At 36.4% G+C, this 20,752-nt stretch overlaps 1 protein-coding gene across 3 annotated transcripts in view; it reads left to right on the top strand.

Annotated features, from left to right (window-relative positions):
- Nucleotides 1-1,226: 1,226 nt before the first annotated feature.
- Nucleotides 1,227-20,752, top strand: part of LOC150103960 (far upstream element-binding protein 1-like) — a 311,837-nt gene continuing 292,311 nt past the window's right edge. For all 3 annotated transcript variants that reach the window (XM_090397206.1, XM_090397205.1, XM_090397203.1), the window contains exons 1-2: nt 1,227-1,570; nt 19,457-19,541. In XM_090397206.1, the coding sequence (XP_090253332.1) occupies nt 1,475-1,570; nt 19,457-19,541 (181 nt within the window). In that variant the 5' untranslated portion in view covers nt 1,227-1,474. The remainder of the gene's footprint in view (nt 1,571-19,456; nt 19,542-20,752) is intronic.

The raw sequence follows: 20,752 nt of genomic DNA, 5'->3' as shown, positions 1-20,752 counted from the left end.
ACAGTTTAGTTTGCATCTTTATATCTCGACTCCTCCAGATTTTGCCCATGGCTTTTAAAATAGTTGTTGCTCTGGCTTTTCTAATTTTTATCTCTTTTTTGGGGTCCAACTCATGCGTCATGTAGCATCCAAGATATGTGAAGTGTTTCACATTTTCCAGTTGAAATCTGTCTATGATAACTCTGTTCAGTAACTCCTGTTGTCCAAATATCATTGTTTAAGTTTTTCAAAGTTGACATTAGTCCATATCTTTTTTCTTCTGTGTATAGTGTTTGCAATGTCTGTTCCAGCCTTGCTGAGTCTTCTTCAATCAGAACGATGCCATCTGCAAAGCAGAGGTAGTTTATTTTTTATCATTATATACGGGCACCCGTATATAATGATAATAATAATACTTGGATAATGGATTAAACAAGAACATAATTTCTTGACAAGTATAATTTACTTTGTAACCGAGTGAAAGAACTTTCTATAATGATCGTATAATAAGATATATAAGATATCACATGTTGTTTCTCCACATAATGTGTTGAACTCCTGGAATCAAATAATTTGAGGCAGATTACTAGTGAAGGAAGCATTATATCATACAGAGCATCCTGATAAATGAAGGAAATATGCTGTATCGAAGACAACATGAATTTGTTTGAGGTACACCTTGTTTCAATAATCATTTCAAATAGATTGTGCAATAAAGCGGTTAAAGTGGTGGAAGAAATTCATATACTGTGATCTTTCTGGATTTTTAAAGCCATTTGACAGGCAAAGGTTGGTCGATTGGTAGAGCCTCTGCTACTAATGGCTCAGTTAAGTAAGTTTGAGCGCGGTTAGTAGTTGTAAGGGGAACAATCGTTTGATGCTGTTGGCACACTCTCCCTCGATGAGTCTTTGGTCTCCCTGGAGGTGTCTAATAATAATAATAATAATTTAAATTGCTACAATTAGCTTTGATATATATAGTAACTTGACAATTACTATATGTATGAAGAGAAGTTTCTATATTTCTTTTTTTTATTTGTTTGTTTGTTTTTGAATTCCGAAGTGAACAGTTATGAAGGATAAGTGTCGACTTTAGTTTTATTTCTTTATTATTAATTTTTTCATTTTGTCTTAACAAAATGGGCTTGTTTTTAGCGCATTTAATGAAGATCCTTTCTGTAGATGTCGAAAATTTTGAACCGGTATGTTGCGCAGAGCATTTATTGGCTATGAATGGTTCCCGCCAGGAGCTAATCGTAATATGTGATGCGAACTGAATTCATGTTTTTAGTTTTTTCTTATATTATTTGTTGTTGTAAAGGCGGTTTCTATTACGTTACTTAATTAACTTTTTTTTTAATCTAAAAAAGGACTTGATTAAGCATTGCATGCGTTTGCAGTAATCAGTGATTTGTTGTGACACTTTCGAAAATCACGTGAATAAGTCTTTTAGCAGCATTTCTTTGTATCCACCATTACAGACCTAAGTTACAGCATGTCGGATTACACCGCTGTCGCACCACCAAAAACTCTTGCAGGAGGATATGATCCAAATTCTGCTTTTGCGGATGCTGTACAGAGAGCACGTCAGGTAATTAATGGTTTTTAACAAAGGAATGAGAACTCAATTTTTTATTAGTTCAAAAAAGTTTTGTATATTTTAAAATGTTAAATGCTCAGCTGCGATTTCGTGTGCATTTTGTTGCTATATACATACAAATTTCTTTAGTAATATATTTAAAAGGTTATATTTATTGTCTCTGATCTGTGAAAAGTACTATTTATGGTAGTCTAGTAGTATTTTGAATTAATGTGCAACTTATTGTTTCCAATTATTGTTCCAATTTTACTGTTTGGTCAACATCTCAAATATTGACTTATTTCAGTAGCGCACTTCAACAACCTGCTACAGCAATTGCAGTTCTAACCATCATCGGAAAGTACATACCAAAGTATTGTCGAAATTCATACATTATACCCTACACCAGGGGACTTCAACCTTTCAGACAGTGTGGGCCGCATTAAAAATTTCAGTGAAGCCCGCGGGCCACTAAACCATACTGCGGTATTTAGATGTTAGAATTGTAGGATGCTTTCCAGATTCACAAGGAAAACGCAGTGCATTTGATACTTTACATAAAATCCTATAAAAATAAACAAACAGCTTTAAGAGCGTAGGTAGGAGTCGGGTTTATGATAAGTAAACACAATCAATACTTGAAAAAAGATAATTTAATGAAGATAACATTCATTTTTTACGATGTCAATGGGAAACTTGGCAATGCTTTTCCTTGACCAGCTTGTTGATGTTGGCATTAATGTTTGAAGTCGCTATGCGCAGAGTATTCTTGAGATGTTGGTCTGTAGTCTGAGTTCTTGTTCTTGTCTTGTACTTCACATGCTTCATTCTGGAGAACTGCTCACATAAGTATCTGCTTCCTAACGAAGCACACATCCTCAAAGCATGCCGGTGAAGATTAGGGAATGCGTCCTCAGAAATGCAGTCTTTGTAAAATGTAAGCGAGGGCACATTGAATAATTTTTCTCCCAAAGAAGAGTTGTTTTGGAGTTCAAGCATCCTTTTGTACTGAATCTGGCATTTTGGCAGCATTAACACTGAATGGCATTGAAAATAAATCTAAAAAGACCGTTGGTTACGAAAATCATTAAATCTCTCTTCAAACTCACTTCGCAACACGGCTAATTTTGTAGCGTATTCATCAAGAGATGAACAGTTGACTCAGCAAGAATGAGTTACCGTCTGACCACATATTCGAGACCCTGTCTGGCAACTTGCAAGAAGAGTCAATTCATGCTGAAGGGGAGAAAGAAATAAAAATGTACGAATTGGTCACCAACACGCGAAATCACTTGCTTTATACGTAAAATTTTCCAACTGTTATACAAGGAAAATAGTTGCCATTTTAAAAATTACAATGTGCATAACAGAAAAGTTAATTTTCTGACGTGTAATAATAAACAGCTTATCCCACAAGACGGATTGATTACCCTATTATTAGAATGGATTCACCTTCTTCTGACATGCACAGAAGTGTGGAAGGGTCTCGTATCTGTGGGTGTACAGTGTCTTTTTTGCGAGTTGTGCCTACCAAGGTTTGTGCTTGGCCACAAAAGCTTTAATGTGATCAACCAGTGTTCACCAGTTGATCTTTGGATAATAGCCGCATATTTAGGTCATTTATATGCAACAAGATGTTGGTTTTCCACTTCGGATCGTTGAATTTCACAATCGGCTTCCCCTTGGTTTGCATGAACTGCTGTATTTCGCTTCTTAAGTCAAAGACTTTTAAGAACCTTCCCTCTGCTCAACCAACACACATCACTATAATAAACCACATCTCCATGATTCACTTTGCACTCTTGGGTCAAAAACTCTTGGAATTGATGATGATGATTCAATCCTTTTGCCCTAATAATGTTGACGACAGTCACAATATTTCATGATATTCTCAATCCAATAGTTTTCGCACACAAATTCTGGTGGATTAAGCAGTGGTAATGGACGAAATCTTTTCCTTCTAGTTCCAGTTCTATCCATAGCAGCGCAACAAACCCTTCGTTCTTTCCCACCATAGCAGGGGCACCATCAGTTACCACATGCTCGAGGTTGGTTAAGCTCAGGTCGAAACGCTGGAGCATTTTCTTGGCAGCTTCAAGAATATCAGTGGCTTTCATCGTTCCCTTCATAAGTATGGCGCTAGCAGTTCTTCTATCACGTTGAATTGTTGATCGATGCCACGGACAAAGATAGACAGTTGTGCTGTATCCTTCACATCTGTGCTTTCATCTGAAGCAAGTGAATGTGACGTAAATTCGGACGACCGTTTTTTTTAAAGTTCCTTCAATGTCATTGGCAAGTTCTTTAACACATCGTGCTACAGTTACCCCAGACAAACTCAGTTTTTTAAATACTTCCTTATTATTTGGGAACAGAATTTCCCCAGCAGCAATGAGACACTCTTTCACAAACACGCCATCCAAGAAGGCTTTTGATTTTTTAGCAGTTTTTTCAGCTATTACATAACTTACTTTCACCCATGCTTTGCTCTCTTCTCTCTGCCTTTTAAACGTACCCTGCTGGCATTTTAAATCAATTTGGAGATGTATCAGTTTGTCCGCATGAAGCTGCCCTTGAAGGCGATCGAAATTGGACGTATGCTTTGTCTCATAGTGCCGATTTATATTGTATTTTTTTGATACTGACACTGACTCGCAACAAATTAAACACACTGGCTTATCGTCCATCAGCACAAAAAAGTACAAATTGGTCCACTTTTCATTAAAACCGGACCAGAATCACTTGATTTATGCTTTTTACTCATAGGTGCCATAGTGATAGAAGGTGAACCCAAAAAATGATCCAAAATGGCTGCATAACAGTTATTATCCACTGAATATATTTCACACTAATGAAAAAAGTCTGGCAATATAAAACCACAATAGGCAATGGCTGACTTGACGAACCTGCGTTCGCTTATTCACGAATATCACACTGTTCACGACTGACTGACTGTGGATGATTTTCATAGAAATATAAGATCCTCTTGTATTTCTATGAAAATAACGAAGTATCGAGAACCCTCGAGATGTATCTGGAAGGCACTAGACAGTTGAACCAACTACTGCTTCAGCCATCTACCTACGATGTTAGTACTAGTTCTTAAGTACTGCTTGGCACTGGTAGATGACTGATGAAGCATGTCTATTTAATATTTACTTTTTATAGGATTTATGTAAAGTATCAAATGCACAGCGTTCCTTGTGAATTTGAAAAGCATCTTACAATTCTAAATACTGCAGTATAGCTTAGTGGCCTGCAGGCTTCATTGAAATAGTTTTTATTTAATTGCGTTTTAATGTTAAGTAGTCATTTTTTCAATCATAACACTGAAATGATATTTTTTTAATTATAACACTGAATAGCATCTGTTGAACAGATTACTGGAATCCTGTATCAATTATGGTTGTTTTTCATCAGAAAAACAACCATAATTGATAAAGTTTTTGATTAACATCAGAAAAACTTTGTTTTTCTGATGTTAATCAAAATTAACATCAGAAAAACAAAGGTGATGAAAATAACAAGAAAAGAGGCAAATATGCATATCAGAATAAATGGGGAAAAATTGAATCAAGTAAAGACATTTAAATATCTAGGAAGTGTTATTAGCAGTGATGGAAGATGTAAAAGTGACATAAAAGCAAGAATAGCGATTACAAGAATCTAGTTTCATAAAGCAGCATCTCTAGGTAAACAGAACTGTTGCAATGGAATTTATTCAGAAGTAAAATGGATAGAAACCTAAAGAAAAGACTAATAAAATGTTATGTGTGGAGTGTTGCCCTCTATGCATCTGAAACTTGGACATTGAAGAAAGAAGAAATTAAGATTTTGGAAAGCTTTGAGATGTGGATTTGGAGAAGGATGGAAAAAATCAAATGGACAGATAAAATAACTAATGAAGAGGTCTTAAAAAGAGTAGAAGAAGAAAGAAGTCTGTTAAGGAGGATAAAAAGAAACAAGGGAAACTGGATCGGACATATTCTGAGAGGGAATGGAATCATCAGAGATCCCATCGAAGGAAAAATAGACAGAAAAAGACCCAGAGGAAGAGTAAGGAAATCAATGCTAGATGACATGCTCAATGGAGACAGGTACACAACCTTGAAAGAGAAGGCTCAGAACAGAGAGAGAGTGGAAGAAAAGTTTCTGCTACTAAAAGAAGCACCTGCTCAATTGCAGAATACTAAAGAAGTAGTTATTTTTTCAAAATGGCCGGCGGGCCACGGCAAAGAACTCTGCAGGCCATACATTGAAGACCTCTGCCCCACATAATCGCTCCCAAATATATTTGAAGTTGGCTTTGCTTGTGAGTTAACAATTGGGACACTCGGAAGAAAATCGACTCCATAGCCACCGTTTCAGATAATCAGTGCTGAAACTTGATACTTGTGTAAAAAGTGGATCAAGGACTGATCCTTGTGGTACACCACTAGTTACCTTAAATCTTGCAGACTAACATCCCTTGTATACAACTTTTAGATATGTCTGTCAACCATCCTCTTATCCATGGTAATATTTTATAATCCAAACCCATATTTTCCGATTCATGCAACAGTTCCATGCTGTATTTTGTCAAAAGCCTTAGCAAAATCCAAAAGTATCATTGTGTACCCATTCCCCTTATCTAGTTCAAGGGTGACATTATAATAGAATGTGATCAAATTGCTAAAACATGACCTTTCCTTTGTAAACCCATGTTGCTCATTGCAAAGTAGAGATGTCACCCATTTCTGAATGTGAGCCGCCATCAATTTTTCCGGAATCTTCACCACCTCTCTTGAGATATTGTGTGGTCGATAGTTGAATACATTGGTCTTTGCACCACTCTTGTGCAATGGGATTGCCATATATATTCTTTCCATTCCTGCAGAATCTTCCATGTTCTGAGACTCAAATTATATATCCTGGTCAGAGAAATAGCAGTTCACCTGAACACACTTTTAGCACCCATGCTGATGACCCACCAGTCCCTGTTGCTGAATTTTTATTCAGTTTGTGCAACAGTTCAAATACCTCCTCTTCATATACCTGAATTTCTTCATTCATTGAAAAGGTAGCAGTGAATTCAGTGTTTCCTACACTAGGTTGATAGCTTTTAGCAAAAGGGGCAATCATTAGTTGAACTTCTTTTGCATCTGTTACCCTCACGCATATGCATTTAGAAGAGTTATTGTTTCGTATTCATTCTTTTACTTGAAGCATATCAATAGAATTCTTGTGGGTTGTCTTTAGCTTGCAGAGCCAGTTTCGTTTCATACTCAGACTTAGCTTTCCATACAACAGCGGTGACTATTCTAGCCTGATGCTTATAATTTTTATAACAGACATCAATATGCACATGGTGTTTCTTCCACATCAGCCGTTCCGTTACTTACGAATCTCCTGCTTAATATGATTACACATCCATTTGACTCCTATCCCATTTACTCTTCGAACTCTCGGGACACATTCCGATATTGCATCAAGCATTTTTTAAATACTTCCCTTGTACTGTTGATATTCTTCCCATCCAGCAACAATACCTTTCTGCTCTTCCCAGTCTGCTCCTTAGTTTCATATTTTCTTGCTTTTTAGTTCAGCATGTAATCTTTTCTGAATGGAACATCCATAAACTTACTCACTTCCCAAGTGAGTACTGCATGATCACTGTTGCCAACTGGAGGCAGAATAGTTACATCTTTTAACCTGAACATCCTCTAACACTATAATGAAATCTAACTCTTTGACCTCTAGTTCCTTCTGCCACATGCTGCTTGAGGAAGTTGTCTTGCAACAGCTTAAATTCTGTTTCATTCTTCTCATGAGATTTTACTGCTACCCAATCAATATTTGGATAATTAAACTTTCCCATTATGATTATTCTTTTTGTGCCCATCATCTCTATTTGGTGATGCATTTCTTGATCACTAGCAACCGATCTGCCAGGTCTGTAACAACACTGCACTATGTAATCGATCTTATTAACTTCTACTTAACACCAGATGGCTTCAAATACACTGCCACATGAAATACTGTTACTGTATAGTACGTCCACAGATGCGAGACCCTTCAATACTTCTGTGCATGTTAAAAGAAGGAGAATCCATTCTGATTATAGAGTAATCAGTCCATATTGTGGGATGAGTTATTTATTATTACACGTCGGAAAATTAACTTCTCCTTTATGATCATTGCAGTTTTTAAAGTGGTAACTATTTTGCTTGTATAACAGTTGGAAAATTTTACGTATAAAGCACATGATTTCATGTGTTGGTGACCAGTTTGTACATCGCCTTATTTCTTTCTTCCCTTCAACATGAATTGACTCTTGGCAGCCTGCCAACAAGGGCTCTCGCTTCTGTGGTTGGACATTTATACTACAAGTATAGATCTCAACACTAACTGGATTCAGACCATCTGATATCATTAGCAGCACGCTGGATTGAATACTACTGTGGGCCAGATCTGGCCCTTGGACTGTATGTTTGACACCCCTGGTTTAAACCATAATGCAAAGTGATGATACAATGTCATGCTGACTTCGGTGTCACATGATTAAACAAGGCCCTTTTTTTGTCAGGGACAAGGGCATACATCGAAAAGTCAGCTACTGAAGTAAATTCTGGAACATATCACAACTCAGCATCAGCAGAGTTCAAGATTGGCACCATCAACATAAGAATTAATTGAAAAGAAATCAAACTAGCAGAAGAATTGGATAAGTACAAGAATGACATAATAGGTGTTACTGAAACAAAGAACATATAACAGGATGTTGCATTCAGGGAATAGGAACAGCTATAGTATTCAACACTAAAAACACTAAATATATTGAATAATATCAGACAATATAAAGTAGTGATCAAGTAACTGAGTTATTTGTGCCTGTGGTCCCACAGAAGATTCTACTAAAGAAGAAATGGAAGACTTTTTTGAGAAGGCAGCTGACAGAATGAAGAGGGGGGAAAATTAGTCCTTGTTGGAAATCTAAACACCAGAGTAGGAAATAATTACTAGACAGAAATGTTTGGGGAAAATTTGGAGAAGACAAAGCTAAGCTGGCTTTCCATTGAGAACATGGACTAGTTATTACTAACGCCATGTTCCAATTTAAAAATGTGCACAAATTCACATGGAGAGAAGATAGAAGAAATAAGAAAAGTCTCATTGACTGTGTTATTGCTGATAGCAATGTTTTTCCACTTCTGGAAGATCAAACGAGTATACCAAGGATTTCAAACTGGAAGTGATCATTTAGTTTTGAGCATGATTAAAATGAATTCATATTGAAATGGGGATTGTGTGTGTGTGTGTGTGTGTGTGTAAAAGTTTTAAAACAAATCACAGTTGAGCAGCTTTCCAAAGTGAACTGTTGACTAAAATACACACACTATTGAGAAGAAAAAGAATTTGAAAGTAAGAACTATATCCTGGAAATTCATTGGCAAAACCATGAAGAAAACATTGATTCAATTGAAGTTCTCTGCCTGCAATGACAGAAAATTCAGAACCCCATGGGGGACTCCGAAATTTAGAGGCAGTTTACTGCCTCTAAATTTCTCAGTCCAATGTCTCAGTTCTCCTTTTGCTGTGATGACTGCATCAATCCTACAGGCATACTTTCCACAAGCATACCATGGGCTGCAATGGGAAATTTGAATAATTCTTTCTACAGGAAATTCTTTCCACAGAAAATTCTTTCTATGGTTGAAACTTATGTTTCAACCACAGAAGAAGGACCAAGCTCTGAAAACAAGTGATCTTTTCTTGATTCTGCTGATTACATGTGGTTTCTTCAAGAAAGAAGTCGTCATACTCCCATCTTCGGAGACATTTTAAAACAGGAAGCTAAGCATTTCCATTCACAAATTTACTTGGATTAGCAAGTGATGGTCAGCTAGAAAAAACAGGGGGAAAACTGTCTAGTGACATTTCTGCCGTAGAACCATTCCAAAAAGCTTTTTTTAGAAAAAATTCTTGAATTAAATTTAAACCGATGATCAAATTTATAATGCGGGCAAAAGTGGTCTTATGTTCAAGGTTGTTACCAGAGAAGACACAGAAATGAAGCCTCAGTGTCTGGTCAAAAAATGTCCAGAGAGCGTGTCATGATAATGCCTTGTGCAAACACCTCAGAAAAACATAAATTAAAGTTACTTATGATTGGAAAATCAAAAACCCTATACCATTTAAGAACTGTGGTTTTGTACCGAAGTCAACGTAAAGGATGGATGAATGCCGAACTTTTTCAAACTGGTTTCACAACGATTTCATACCATCTGTTAAAACTTATTTAAAATATTGGATAACTGTCCCGGATATCCTCCTGCAAATGATTGATTAGTGAGGATGGAAATTTTGCGGCTATGTTTTTGCGTCCAAACTGTACTCCATTGTTGCAATCAATGGATCAGAACATAATATGATCCATTAAATTAAAATATCGTAAAGACCTGCTTTTAAATGTAATTTCCCAAAATTATGACGTTACGACATCAATAAAAAAAATATAAATTTAAAGGATGTAGCAGTCTTAATTGCTGCTGCTTGGGTAGCCATCGAATCTGAAGCAATTTGAGCGTCATGGAAAAACTGTGGCGTTCTAGACTTTACTAAGATAACTATGGTGATACACAAAAAGAGGAAATTCAAAACGTGCATAATTTAGTTAAAAATATATATCCAGATGTTGAAATTTCACAAACAGATGTTACTTGAATGGATTACAGGTAGAACTGAAAGTGAATTTGAAAGTTAAGCTTCCGAGAAGCAAAAGAAAATTAGTGACTTTTTTCACAAAGAAATAAAACTTTTTTTGTGTTATTTTGTGAAACTTTTTTTAGTGTTGTGTACAAGAAAGTGATATTTTTTATGCAAAAAAATTATGTACTAAACTGCAATTTTATTAAATCAGAATCCTCAACAATACAGGTACATACAAGCTAGATTGTTTACTAAAATAAACTTGTGTACTGTATTATTTTTTAAGTTTTACATTACAGTACAGTAGCTCCCCTCCCTCTTTTCTATCAGTTACTTAATTTATTTACAGAATTAAATTGATGAATCATTAGAATTTGATTATTTTTGTCTTAAATGCTAGTTATTGTTTTCTCTTGGGGAAAAATTCACTAATCCTAGCATGGTTTTTATTAGTTCGGATTAGCGAGATACCACTGTATTTTGTTTTTGTTTATACCATAAAGTACTATTATGATTACTACTAGACATTCTTAGTCCTTGACAGTGCAGTTTATTTTGTTGGCTACCTATCTAAACTTGGTGGAAATATTTCAGTTTAAGTATTTCATGTTCTAGTAACTTCGAAATTTTCCTAAATTTATGCAGTATTTTTGATGAATGTTGATCAGATATTTTTATGAATTGGGGAATCACTTTCATTTATAATTTTCACATTTGTTTGCTGAGGAAGAACAATCATTTGGAGTTAGAAAAGTTGCAATACAGTAAACATATACACAGTGACTTTTTTTCTGTGTTATTGACCATTACATACACAAGACATACTAATCCTGTTTGCCCCTCCATCAGTTCCTACCAGCATTGTACTTGTCAAAAGTTCTCTATCTGCAGTTTGTATTTTAAATTTACATAATTTTACATAATCCAGATGTTTTACTCTATAGACCAAACATGAAAGTTTTTAAGCTAATTCAGGCCTTCAATAAGGAAGGCATTGGTCACTCAATGATGAAATTCATCTCTCTCTCATCTAAAATGGATCTGATCTTGGCACAGATACATACAGATCTCAAAATTGGCCAATCTTAGAATACTGATCTCGGTGTACAATTGTGAGAACAGTATGAAATTCATGACACTTCAGAAGAGTGCAGTTGGGCAAATCAGTGACCACTCTTGTAAATTTACTCCATCCAATTTCTTCAGATTTTCTGTTTCTGAGCTTTGTTTCCCTTTTCTAGATAGTTTCATACTTTTCTTGCCTACATAGGTTTCTACAAAGCTGTTTTCCCACACACAGCACTGATGTACTATAAGTTTTGTAATGTTGTGTATGTGTATGATTAAAAATCTAGTTACAATACTCAGGGTATTGCCAGAAAATAGGGAATGGTTAAGTCCAGAAATTAGTACCATTAAAACATTGGTACATTGAGCTTATTCATTGTTTTTTTTTTTTTTTTTCTTCCTCAGCAAGAACTGCTGGCCTGATTAGCCAAGCAGTTAGAGTATTTGCTCTCCAGCCAAAGAGGCTGCCAGTTTGAGTCCCACTATGGGCATGGATGCTGTGGCTGTTCTTTGGTACTGAAGGAAATGACCTTCACGATGTCTATGGCTATTTTCCATGTTCTGATCATTGTTTGCATCCTCCTGCTCTGATGAAGCAAACAAACTTTTTGCTGGAATGAGGACCTTCATCTTCTGCTCTAGATGAAACTCCCTGACTATTATTCAAATCCCAATGAGTGACAAAACAGTCTAAGATAAAAATTCAGCATATTTTAGACTAATCAAAATTTGTATAAGGTTAACAGCTGTTCAGGAGTGAAGTAACATCTTGAGCAAAAGAGAAATCCTAGTTTTTTAGAAGCTGAGGATGCAATGGTTGTTATGTGTTTATACCAGGAGAGGCTCAATGTCAGGGTAATTCCAAGAAGGGGAAATCTCAGATTGTCTGGAAATTTGGGTGTTGGCAAAAATAATACTGGAAGAAAATGGTTATGTTTTATGAGAAATGAAACAGTACTGGGTTTTATTAGCATTGAAATTGACTAAGTTATCTGAACTCCATTGAAGGATGGCTTGGAGGTCTGAATTGAGGGCAGCGGTGGTTGCCATTCTGTAGATTGAGGTGAGTTTGTTTGGACTAAGGTTTATCAAAAGAAAGGGAGGAGTGCAGTGTGCTGTCGCCTGCAAAACTGTGTATTGGGTTGGAGGTAAGCTAAAGTAGATCATTGATATATAGTAGGAAGAGAGTTGGTGAGAGGACAGAACCTTGTGGAACCACGGCATTAGTTGAATGGTGAGAGGATAAGGAACCATCCACTACATAGTGTGCGTTCAGACAGAAAGCTGGCAATCTAACTACAGAAGTCTTGAGATGGACCAAACGATGGCAGCTTGCTTAGTAAGCCCTTGTGCCAGACCCAGGTCAAATGCCTTGGAGATATCAAGTGCAACCGCTCGAGATTCACAAAACTTCTCCATGGCATTTGTCCAGAGATGGGTGACATTGAGCAGATCTCCTGTTGATCAATAGTGACAGAATCCATACTGGCAGTTGTTTATTAGGCGGGTAGCTTCAAGGTAGTGTAGGAGTTAGGAATTGATGATTTTTTTCATTACTTTAGACAGGTGAGCGAGATGAGGCAGTAGTTGGATATCAGTGACTTGTTGCCCTTCTTGGGAATGGGTTGAATATAGGCCAATTTCCAGGCTGTGGGATACATGCCAGTAGAGTAAGACAGTATATATATATAGGCGACATAGGACAGGAGTCAGTTCTGGTGCACACACCTTCAGGACATTTGGAGGAATGCCATCAGGACCAGGAGACTTTTTTGTGTCTAATTTGCACAGTATTTTACTGATCTCTTTCTGGCAAAAGGATATAGTGAGCATTGTATGTTGGGCATCTGGAATGGTTGGGGGACATTTGCCATTGTCAGTTATGCATGCATTGGAAGCAAAGTGTGAGGCCATGAGATTGGCCTTTTCTGTAGGTGAACATAATGGAGCCATCTGGGTATGATAGAGGTGGGAATAGTGTTGTGCAGAAGTTATGCCCAATTGCTTTGGCAAGAGACCAAAAGGCTCGACTGTGTATTAGCTAATTTCCTACTTTTTGCTCTTTCAAACTGTTTTGGAAGCATTGATTGTTTTTTTTTTTTTTTTTTTTTTTGCATTTATTTCAGGCTTGAGTATAAGCTCTAATGGAAGATGGAGTTCTTGATTTGAGCAAGTAATGGTATGTTTGGTTTTTCATACAGCCTTGGGGCATCTTTTGGAAAACCAGGGTTTAGTTAAGGAATGGCAGGTCAGAGTACTGTGGGGAAATGTATGATTCCATACCAGTGAGGATTATTTTGGTTATGAGTTCGGTGCATGCGTTTGGGTTGAAAGGTCGGAAGCAATAGTCTAACCATGGGAGTGAGACATAGAAGTTGAGGAGGCTGTCCCACTTGACACAGTTATAATGCCAAACTACTCTTGTATGGGAGTGGCTGTGTAAGTGTTATTGCATGGGGGGGGGGATGAACACTAGGTTGTGGTCAGAATTGCCTAGTGGGCCCTCTACATTTACTGTGTATTTGGAAGGGTCATTGGTCAGGAAGAGATCTACGGTATTTGGAGAGTAATTCGGATTATCAGGTATTCTGGTTGACATCTGAACTAGTTGTGTAAGGTCATTAGTGATGGTCAATGTTTTCAGCATCTCTGCCTGCAAGATCTGTACAGCTGGAGGAGGAAAGCCAGTTGGTGTTGTGAACATTAAAATCTCATAGGAGGATGATTTCACGGTTAGGAAAGTGGGACTGAAGGAAGTCAATTTTTAAGGAGAGGAAATTAAAGAGCTTGAAGTGATTAGTTGCATTAGGGGAGCAACAGAGACAGCATATGAATTTGACTTAGTTGGGTAGAGATAATTTCATCCAAAGGTCAAAGTTGGACAATTCAAAGATGGGATATCGAGAGCACCAAAAAAGATCAAGATAGAACATGGGATATATTTGATAGATATTCTACCACATAGCATTTAAACATGCTCAGGCCAGAGCACATTATGTGAGATGTCAGACTCAAAAACAATCTTGGATTAAATTTACATCATTGATTAATCAAACAACCAGTGCAAAAACTGTCTGGGATGAAATCCAGATGATGAAAGGTAGATACAGAACACACTATTTGTCTACCTTGGAACATATTGTTGCTGATCCCAAAGTTATTGTAGACAGTATGGGAGAAAACTTTGCCAGGATCTCTGCAACAGTTTCCTATCATTTTGATGTTTTAATTTTGAAAGCACAACAAAGAAAACAGCAGCTAAGCATTTGTATCAAGGGGATTGAGCTATACATTCGGCTGTTTGTTAAGCAGCAACTAAGAAGGGCATTTCTCACCATAGTGCAGTTGCACCTGACGACATCCATTATGAGGTGATAAAACACCTCCCATCATTCTCTTCCTGTACAACAGAATATTTATAGAGGAAGAGTTTCTGGACTCTTGACATAAGTCGATTGTCATATTGCCATTGTTATCCCAAAGCCAGCAAGGATCCAGCCTAGGCCAACAATTATCATCCAATTGCTCTGACTAGATGTCTTAATAAGGTCTTGGAAAAAATGGTAAATGCAATGCTTTTCTGGTACTTAGAAAGCAATAAATTTCTTTCCAACATACCATGTTGCTTTCATAGACAACGATCAACCTTGTACCATTTAGAAACATGTGTAAGAGATGCTTTCATGAAATGAGAACATGTGGTTTCAACGTTCTTTGGCATGGAAAAAAACCTATGATACAACCTGCATATATGGTATATTAAAATACCTGTTTAATCCTGGTTTGTGGCGGTACTTTCCTGTTTTTATTAAGAACTTTCTCTTCATCAATGCCTTCCAAGTTTGATTGGGAAGCACATGATCTTGACCATATTATCAAGAAGAGGAGGGGGTTCTCTCAAGGCTTTGCCTTAAGTATGGTCTTCTTTGCTATTAAAGTAAACTCAGTTACTGAACAGCTCCCTCCAACAGTAGGCAGTTGCCTTTATGTCAGTGACTTCACAATTTACAGCCACTCCTATAATGTAAGGGTCATTGAAAGACAACTTTCATGGGTTCTTTGTCATGGTTTCAGATTATTTGCAGAAGCAACTGTGTATACTTCTGCTGGAAGCATATACTCCACCCCAATCCTGATATAAGAATGGGACAAAGTATTATCAGCTCCCTCCAACAGTAGGCAGTTGCCTTTATGTCAGTGACTTCACAATTTACAGCCACTCCTATAATGTAAGGGTCATTGAAAGACAACTTTCATGGGTTCTTTGTCATGGTTTCAGATTATTTGCAGAAGCAACTGTGTATACTTCTGCTGGAAGCATATACTCCACCCCAATCCTGATATAAGAATGGGACAAAGTATTATCCTTGTAGTTCTAGAAGCCAAGTTTTTGGGACTTATCTTGGACAGAAAGCTAATTTTTTTTTTACACACATTCATCATCTTCATGATAAGTGCAAAAACACATTGAATATCCTCAGCACCCTATTCTCTATAGATTGAGGGGCTGATAGATTTTCCTTGCTCTGCATTTATTGTGCACTTATACGTACAAAGCTTGATTATGGATCCCAGGTTTATAGTTCTGCAAGCTAGAGTGCTCCCTGGTAGTTGGACCTGATCCACAATCAGGATTTGATTAGCTGCTGGTGCTTTTGGCACAAAGTCTTTATGCTGAATCAAATGAACTACCTCTATCACTTAGACAGAAATATTTGTCTCTTAATCATTCCTTTAAAATAAAGTCCCTTCCAGATCATCCTACATGGACTAGACTCGTTTCTCTGTTGGGAGGTCCTGCATCAAACACGTTAGACTGCAATCCTTTTGGTATACACATTAAAGTGGTTAAGAAGCTCTTGACATGAGTGTTGACAACATTACCTGCACCAAACAAAACAGCATTCCTCCATGGCAGGTTTGCAATCCATCCTGCAACCTCTCTTTCTCAAGCATGGAAAGCATACACCCTCATTTGTCTACCTTCAGTTGTTTACTGTAGACTAATGGTTCACGATCAGAGATCTCTGTTGGCTATGCTGCTGTGTTTCTTAACATTACAATCTCCAACTAGATCCCACACAATTGCAGTAATTATACAGCAGAGCTGCATGCCATTCAACTTGCAGTTATGCATATTAAAGAAAACTCCTACCAAAAGTGTGTAATTTATACAGACTCTTTGAGTTCATTACAGGCCATCTTCAGCTCAGTGTATAATCTACACCCAGTGCTTGGTGAGGTGGTCTACATCTTGTACAAGATTTAATTTCGATGTTTGGTTTGTTGGATTCCCAGCCACATCGAAATTAAGGAAAACGACATCGCAGCTGCAGCTGCTAGATCAACTCTTAATTTTTTGGCATATCGTTTATTGGTCTCTTATGCTGACTACGCACAGTTTATAAAATTGAAGTAATTGCCCAATGGCAATACTCCTGGCAGGAAGCACTATTGAACAAATTACATAAGGTTAAGCCTGAAATTAAACATTGGCACTCTAGTCAACATAGAAACAGGAGAGAGGAAATTGTTCTTGCTAAGCTCTGCATAGGTCACAGTCATTGCATAACATTCTTATTTATTGAGGGCTGATGATCCATCTGTATGCAACATCCAACAATGCAACATCCATTTTACCAATAGTCATATTCTTGTGGAGTGTGAGTGTTTCACATAAGAGAGAAATGACTTATCTGGCCGAGCCCTATTCAGCGAGATGTTAGCAGACTCAGACAGATTGCATGATATAAAAATCTAAAAGATTTTTACAAACATTAATTTATTCAAAGACATTTGATTATGGATTTGTTTTTTATGTATATATTGCATTGTAAATATTAACTTTGTACATTTTATTTACTCATTTATCTTCTTATAACTTTGTACATATATTTTATATTATTTTCTAATTTATCTCCTTATAATTATTTATCTATCAACATGTGTACTGCTGTAACCTGTGTCCTGGTGCAGTATGATCCTCATTGTCCTTGCATCATAAAACCACAACTCAACCAATCAGACTTTGAGAAAACCATAAGTAGAAAACTAGCGTTCTTATCAAATGCAGGTGCCTTACTAAGGCCATTGGGCACAACTATTATTCTGTTTTTCACTTATTTCGCATCCAGATAGCACCATGGTAACATCATCCAAATAAAGAATTGACCTCTTGGCATTGATCTTCTTTTCAAACTATAGATGACCAAGGAAAGTCACCTCCTGCTACACCAGAGGAGCAATACCACTGTATGCTTTCTCTGGTCTTTCACTAGAAAGACATCCCAAATATTCTTGTCATTTATCTCTCATTTTAGATTAGTGGATATAGGTTTGCTTCCATACTGTTAGGTGGATACTACATAAGCATGAAAGCTTGAATGCAAATTGACTTTTTGAGGAGGGAGGGGCAGGGAGAAATAATATCTGATCCAAAAGACTTAAATTTATTATACTCTAGAAGTGACACCTTTTCCGTATTGTAGCTTGTGCACAGTCATATTTTTTCAGATATCTATATAGCAACATGGAAGCAAGCCCCATCCCTGAAAAGAGAGATAAGTCATCCACAAAACGAATTTTTTTCACCTACGATGATCTGATATGGATTTCATTCTCATTTCACAGCAGTTCACAAACTACAGAAAGCATGAGAGAAACACATGTAGTTGACATTTTTAGACAAGTTGGTTAAATTTTGCATAACACTCCTATGTTAATTTATGGTATTCCATCAGCACTTAATAATTGGTTTTTAAGTTATTCTCTAGTTATTCACTGCATGTAATAGTGGATGTTTATTGTCATTAGATATCTTCACTGCTAAGAAATCTCATTGAACAGTGCTTTCACTCGTATTTTCTGCTGTCCTTGTCTGACCACCAACTAACTATCCATTGTTACTAAGTGCACCACCCAATCCTCTACTTCAGTCATTGAACCTTGCAGTAATCAAATGCTTCAAACAAGATTTTCCATAGCCATTGTCTTAAATGATGATCTTACCATTCTCCAGTGGTTGAGTATAATCTAGTGAACCTCAGCGCCAGCTAAACACAATTATCTTATGAAAGATCACACTTTACGCTTCTTGAAGTGACTTATACCTATAGCTGTTTTAGAAAGGAAGTTACAATGTAGAAAATATAATTAAATATTTGATTATTTTTAGTAGTTTGCCAAAGTCAACATTGGCATAATCAGAGAACTAATACATTGGTACAGATAGGTACATATGTGCACTACAGTGAGGAAGTGAGATAACTGAAGAAACAAAGGAAGGCATGGACAAGTTGGTTCTTAGCCATTGGACTGGTTGTGTAAGAATGAATTTTCCTAGATGAAGCAATTTAATGCATCTCTATTTGTTGATGTTAAGGTAATTTATTAGGATAGAGGCATTCATTTTTATAGGTATGACCTTTTGTGCTTGTATTTGCTTATGTGAAATAAGGTGATCTCATGGCAAGTGGAAGTATACTACACTTTTTTGTTTGTTTATATGAAAAACCAAGCAGGTAACCAATCCAAGATATAGTCTGCCAGCCCTCAATGATCATGGTAATGTATTAGATATACTTGGTACTCAGATTTTTATGCTAGATATCCTGTAACATATCTGCCCTTGGTAAATACCAGGCAGATATCTAAACATTTTTGCCTAGGAGAGCAGATAAGGGTAGCTAGTTTTTTCTCATTCAGAGGTTGTTCACCAATTTTATTTTCTTATAATCTTGTCCAACTTTGCAGAAATGCCACGGATATGAGATGATTGATTTACTGTAGTCTGTTTGGAAGAAAACAGTGGGATGTTAATTTTTTATTTATTTATATATTTTTGCAATGGCTGTAGCCATTGTGTATGTGATTGACTTCAAAAGTTAAGTGCATTGTCATCAACAAATCAGTTTAGCCTTGATTTGCTGACCTTTAAACTCAGATTTCCGTAGTTGGAAGCAGAATATAATAATATACCTTCTGTTGCAATAAGCCAATTAAAACTTCAAAGTAATAATTGGACTATTTTAGAACTCATACAGATTTCACTGCTAATGTTCTGTCTGTTTTTCAGATATTTCATAATGAATATTTCTGCTGCTTAGATGGTTTTTATATGAAAATTCAAACATTGTTTTTCAGATTGCTGCCAAAATTCATACTTCAGGGAATGACAATAGTAGTGGAGGAACAAAAAGACCTTTAGAAGACAGAGATCGTAAAACAGGTATTTTTAATTTTTTAAAATATTTTTAAAATTACGCTAAGATGACATGAGGGCTAAAATTGATATGAAATTTGGGTAAGGCTCTTTTATATAATATTAGATTGATATCAGGACATTGTGTATATGAGGACTTTGAAAATGTAGAAGTAACTTACCACATCACCTTTGTAGAGAAGTAACTATTTTATTAAAATACTTTCATTAATGAATATCAAGCATCATTAGCTGCTGTGAATCTCAGATCGCTACTCTTTCTTTTTATGTTCAGTAATGATTACTGGAATTATACTCCATATATATATTATTTGTTTACATTGCATTACTGGGCTTATGTATAGATAAGTGGGTAACCCAGACTATTTAAGTGTATATGAACTTAAGTTTTCATTTAACAAATTGTTTTTCAGGAATAACATTTCTCGTTTTTGCTAAATGAGAAATTCATGAAAATCATAATTGATATATGGGAGAGGGGGGGGAACTGTAAATTTTCTTGCATTTTCTATCTCTTTTGTTATACTTTATTTGAGCAGCCATTTAGCATGTTGTCTTCATCAAGCTACAGTGAAAAAACAGTAATGTTATGGTTAGCAGCTAACCATATTAACAATATGCACATTTTTTTTTTTCCTCATTCCTTGATTTCATATGTAAAACAGTGCCTACTAATGTCTTCCTGTGTATAGAATTGCCTTCACATATCACTGGCATATTTTGTCTGTGGTATCTTTACAGCTATCCAACATTTCAAGTGTTGGAGACTTAAGTGCTGTGAGGACTTCATGTTTGAGGTTTAATGGAATATTTTCAGCACTGGGAAAGGATGAAAACTAATTTTAATGCTTCCAATATTTCATCTCAGTCACTGAGACATCTTCAGGGATTACAAATAACTTTTGTGACAACACACTCAAATACTATACAATACTAAGTGAAACACATGGATGACTCTAAAGTCCTATCTAGGTGATGTGCTCTCTTGGCATTTGTAGGTGGCCTAGGATGTAATGTGGGATCTCTGATAATTAATGTTTCCCAAATTTTGGGAAGTTTTTAACCAAATTTAAATAAATACGGTTGTATAGAACTTCCCAAAATTTGGGAAACATTAATTATCTCAGATCCCACGTTACATCCTAGACCACCTACAAATACCCATAGAGGGCACACCACCTAGATAGGACTTAGTCACCCATATGTTTCACTTAGTA

This window comes from Typopeltis vanoorti, chromosome 8 (assembly GCF_054136105.1).
Source record: "Typopeltis vanoorti isolate ZY-2024b chromosome 8, IOZ_Tvanoo_1.0, whole genome shotgun sequence".
Taxonomy (NCBI): Eukaryota; Metazoa; Arthropoda; class Arachnida; order Uropygi; family Thelyphonidae; genus Typopeltis; species Typopeltis vanoorti.
The sequence above is the reverse complement of the archived record's forward strand: the minus strand, read 5'-3'. Positions and strand labels throughout refer to the sequence as shown.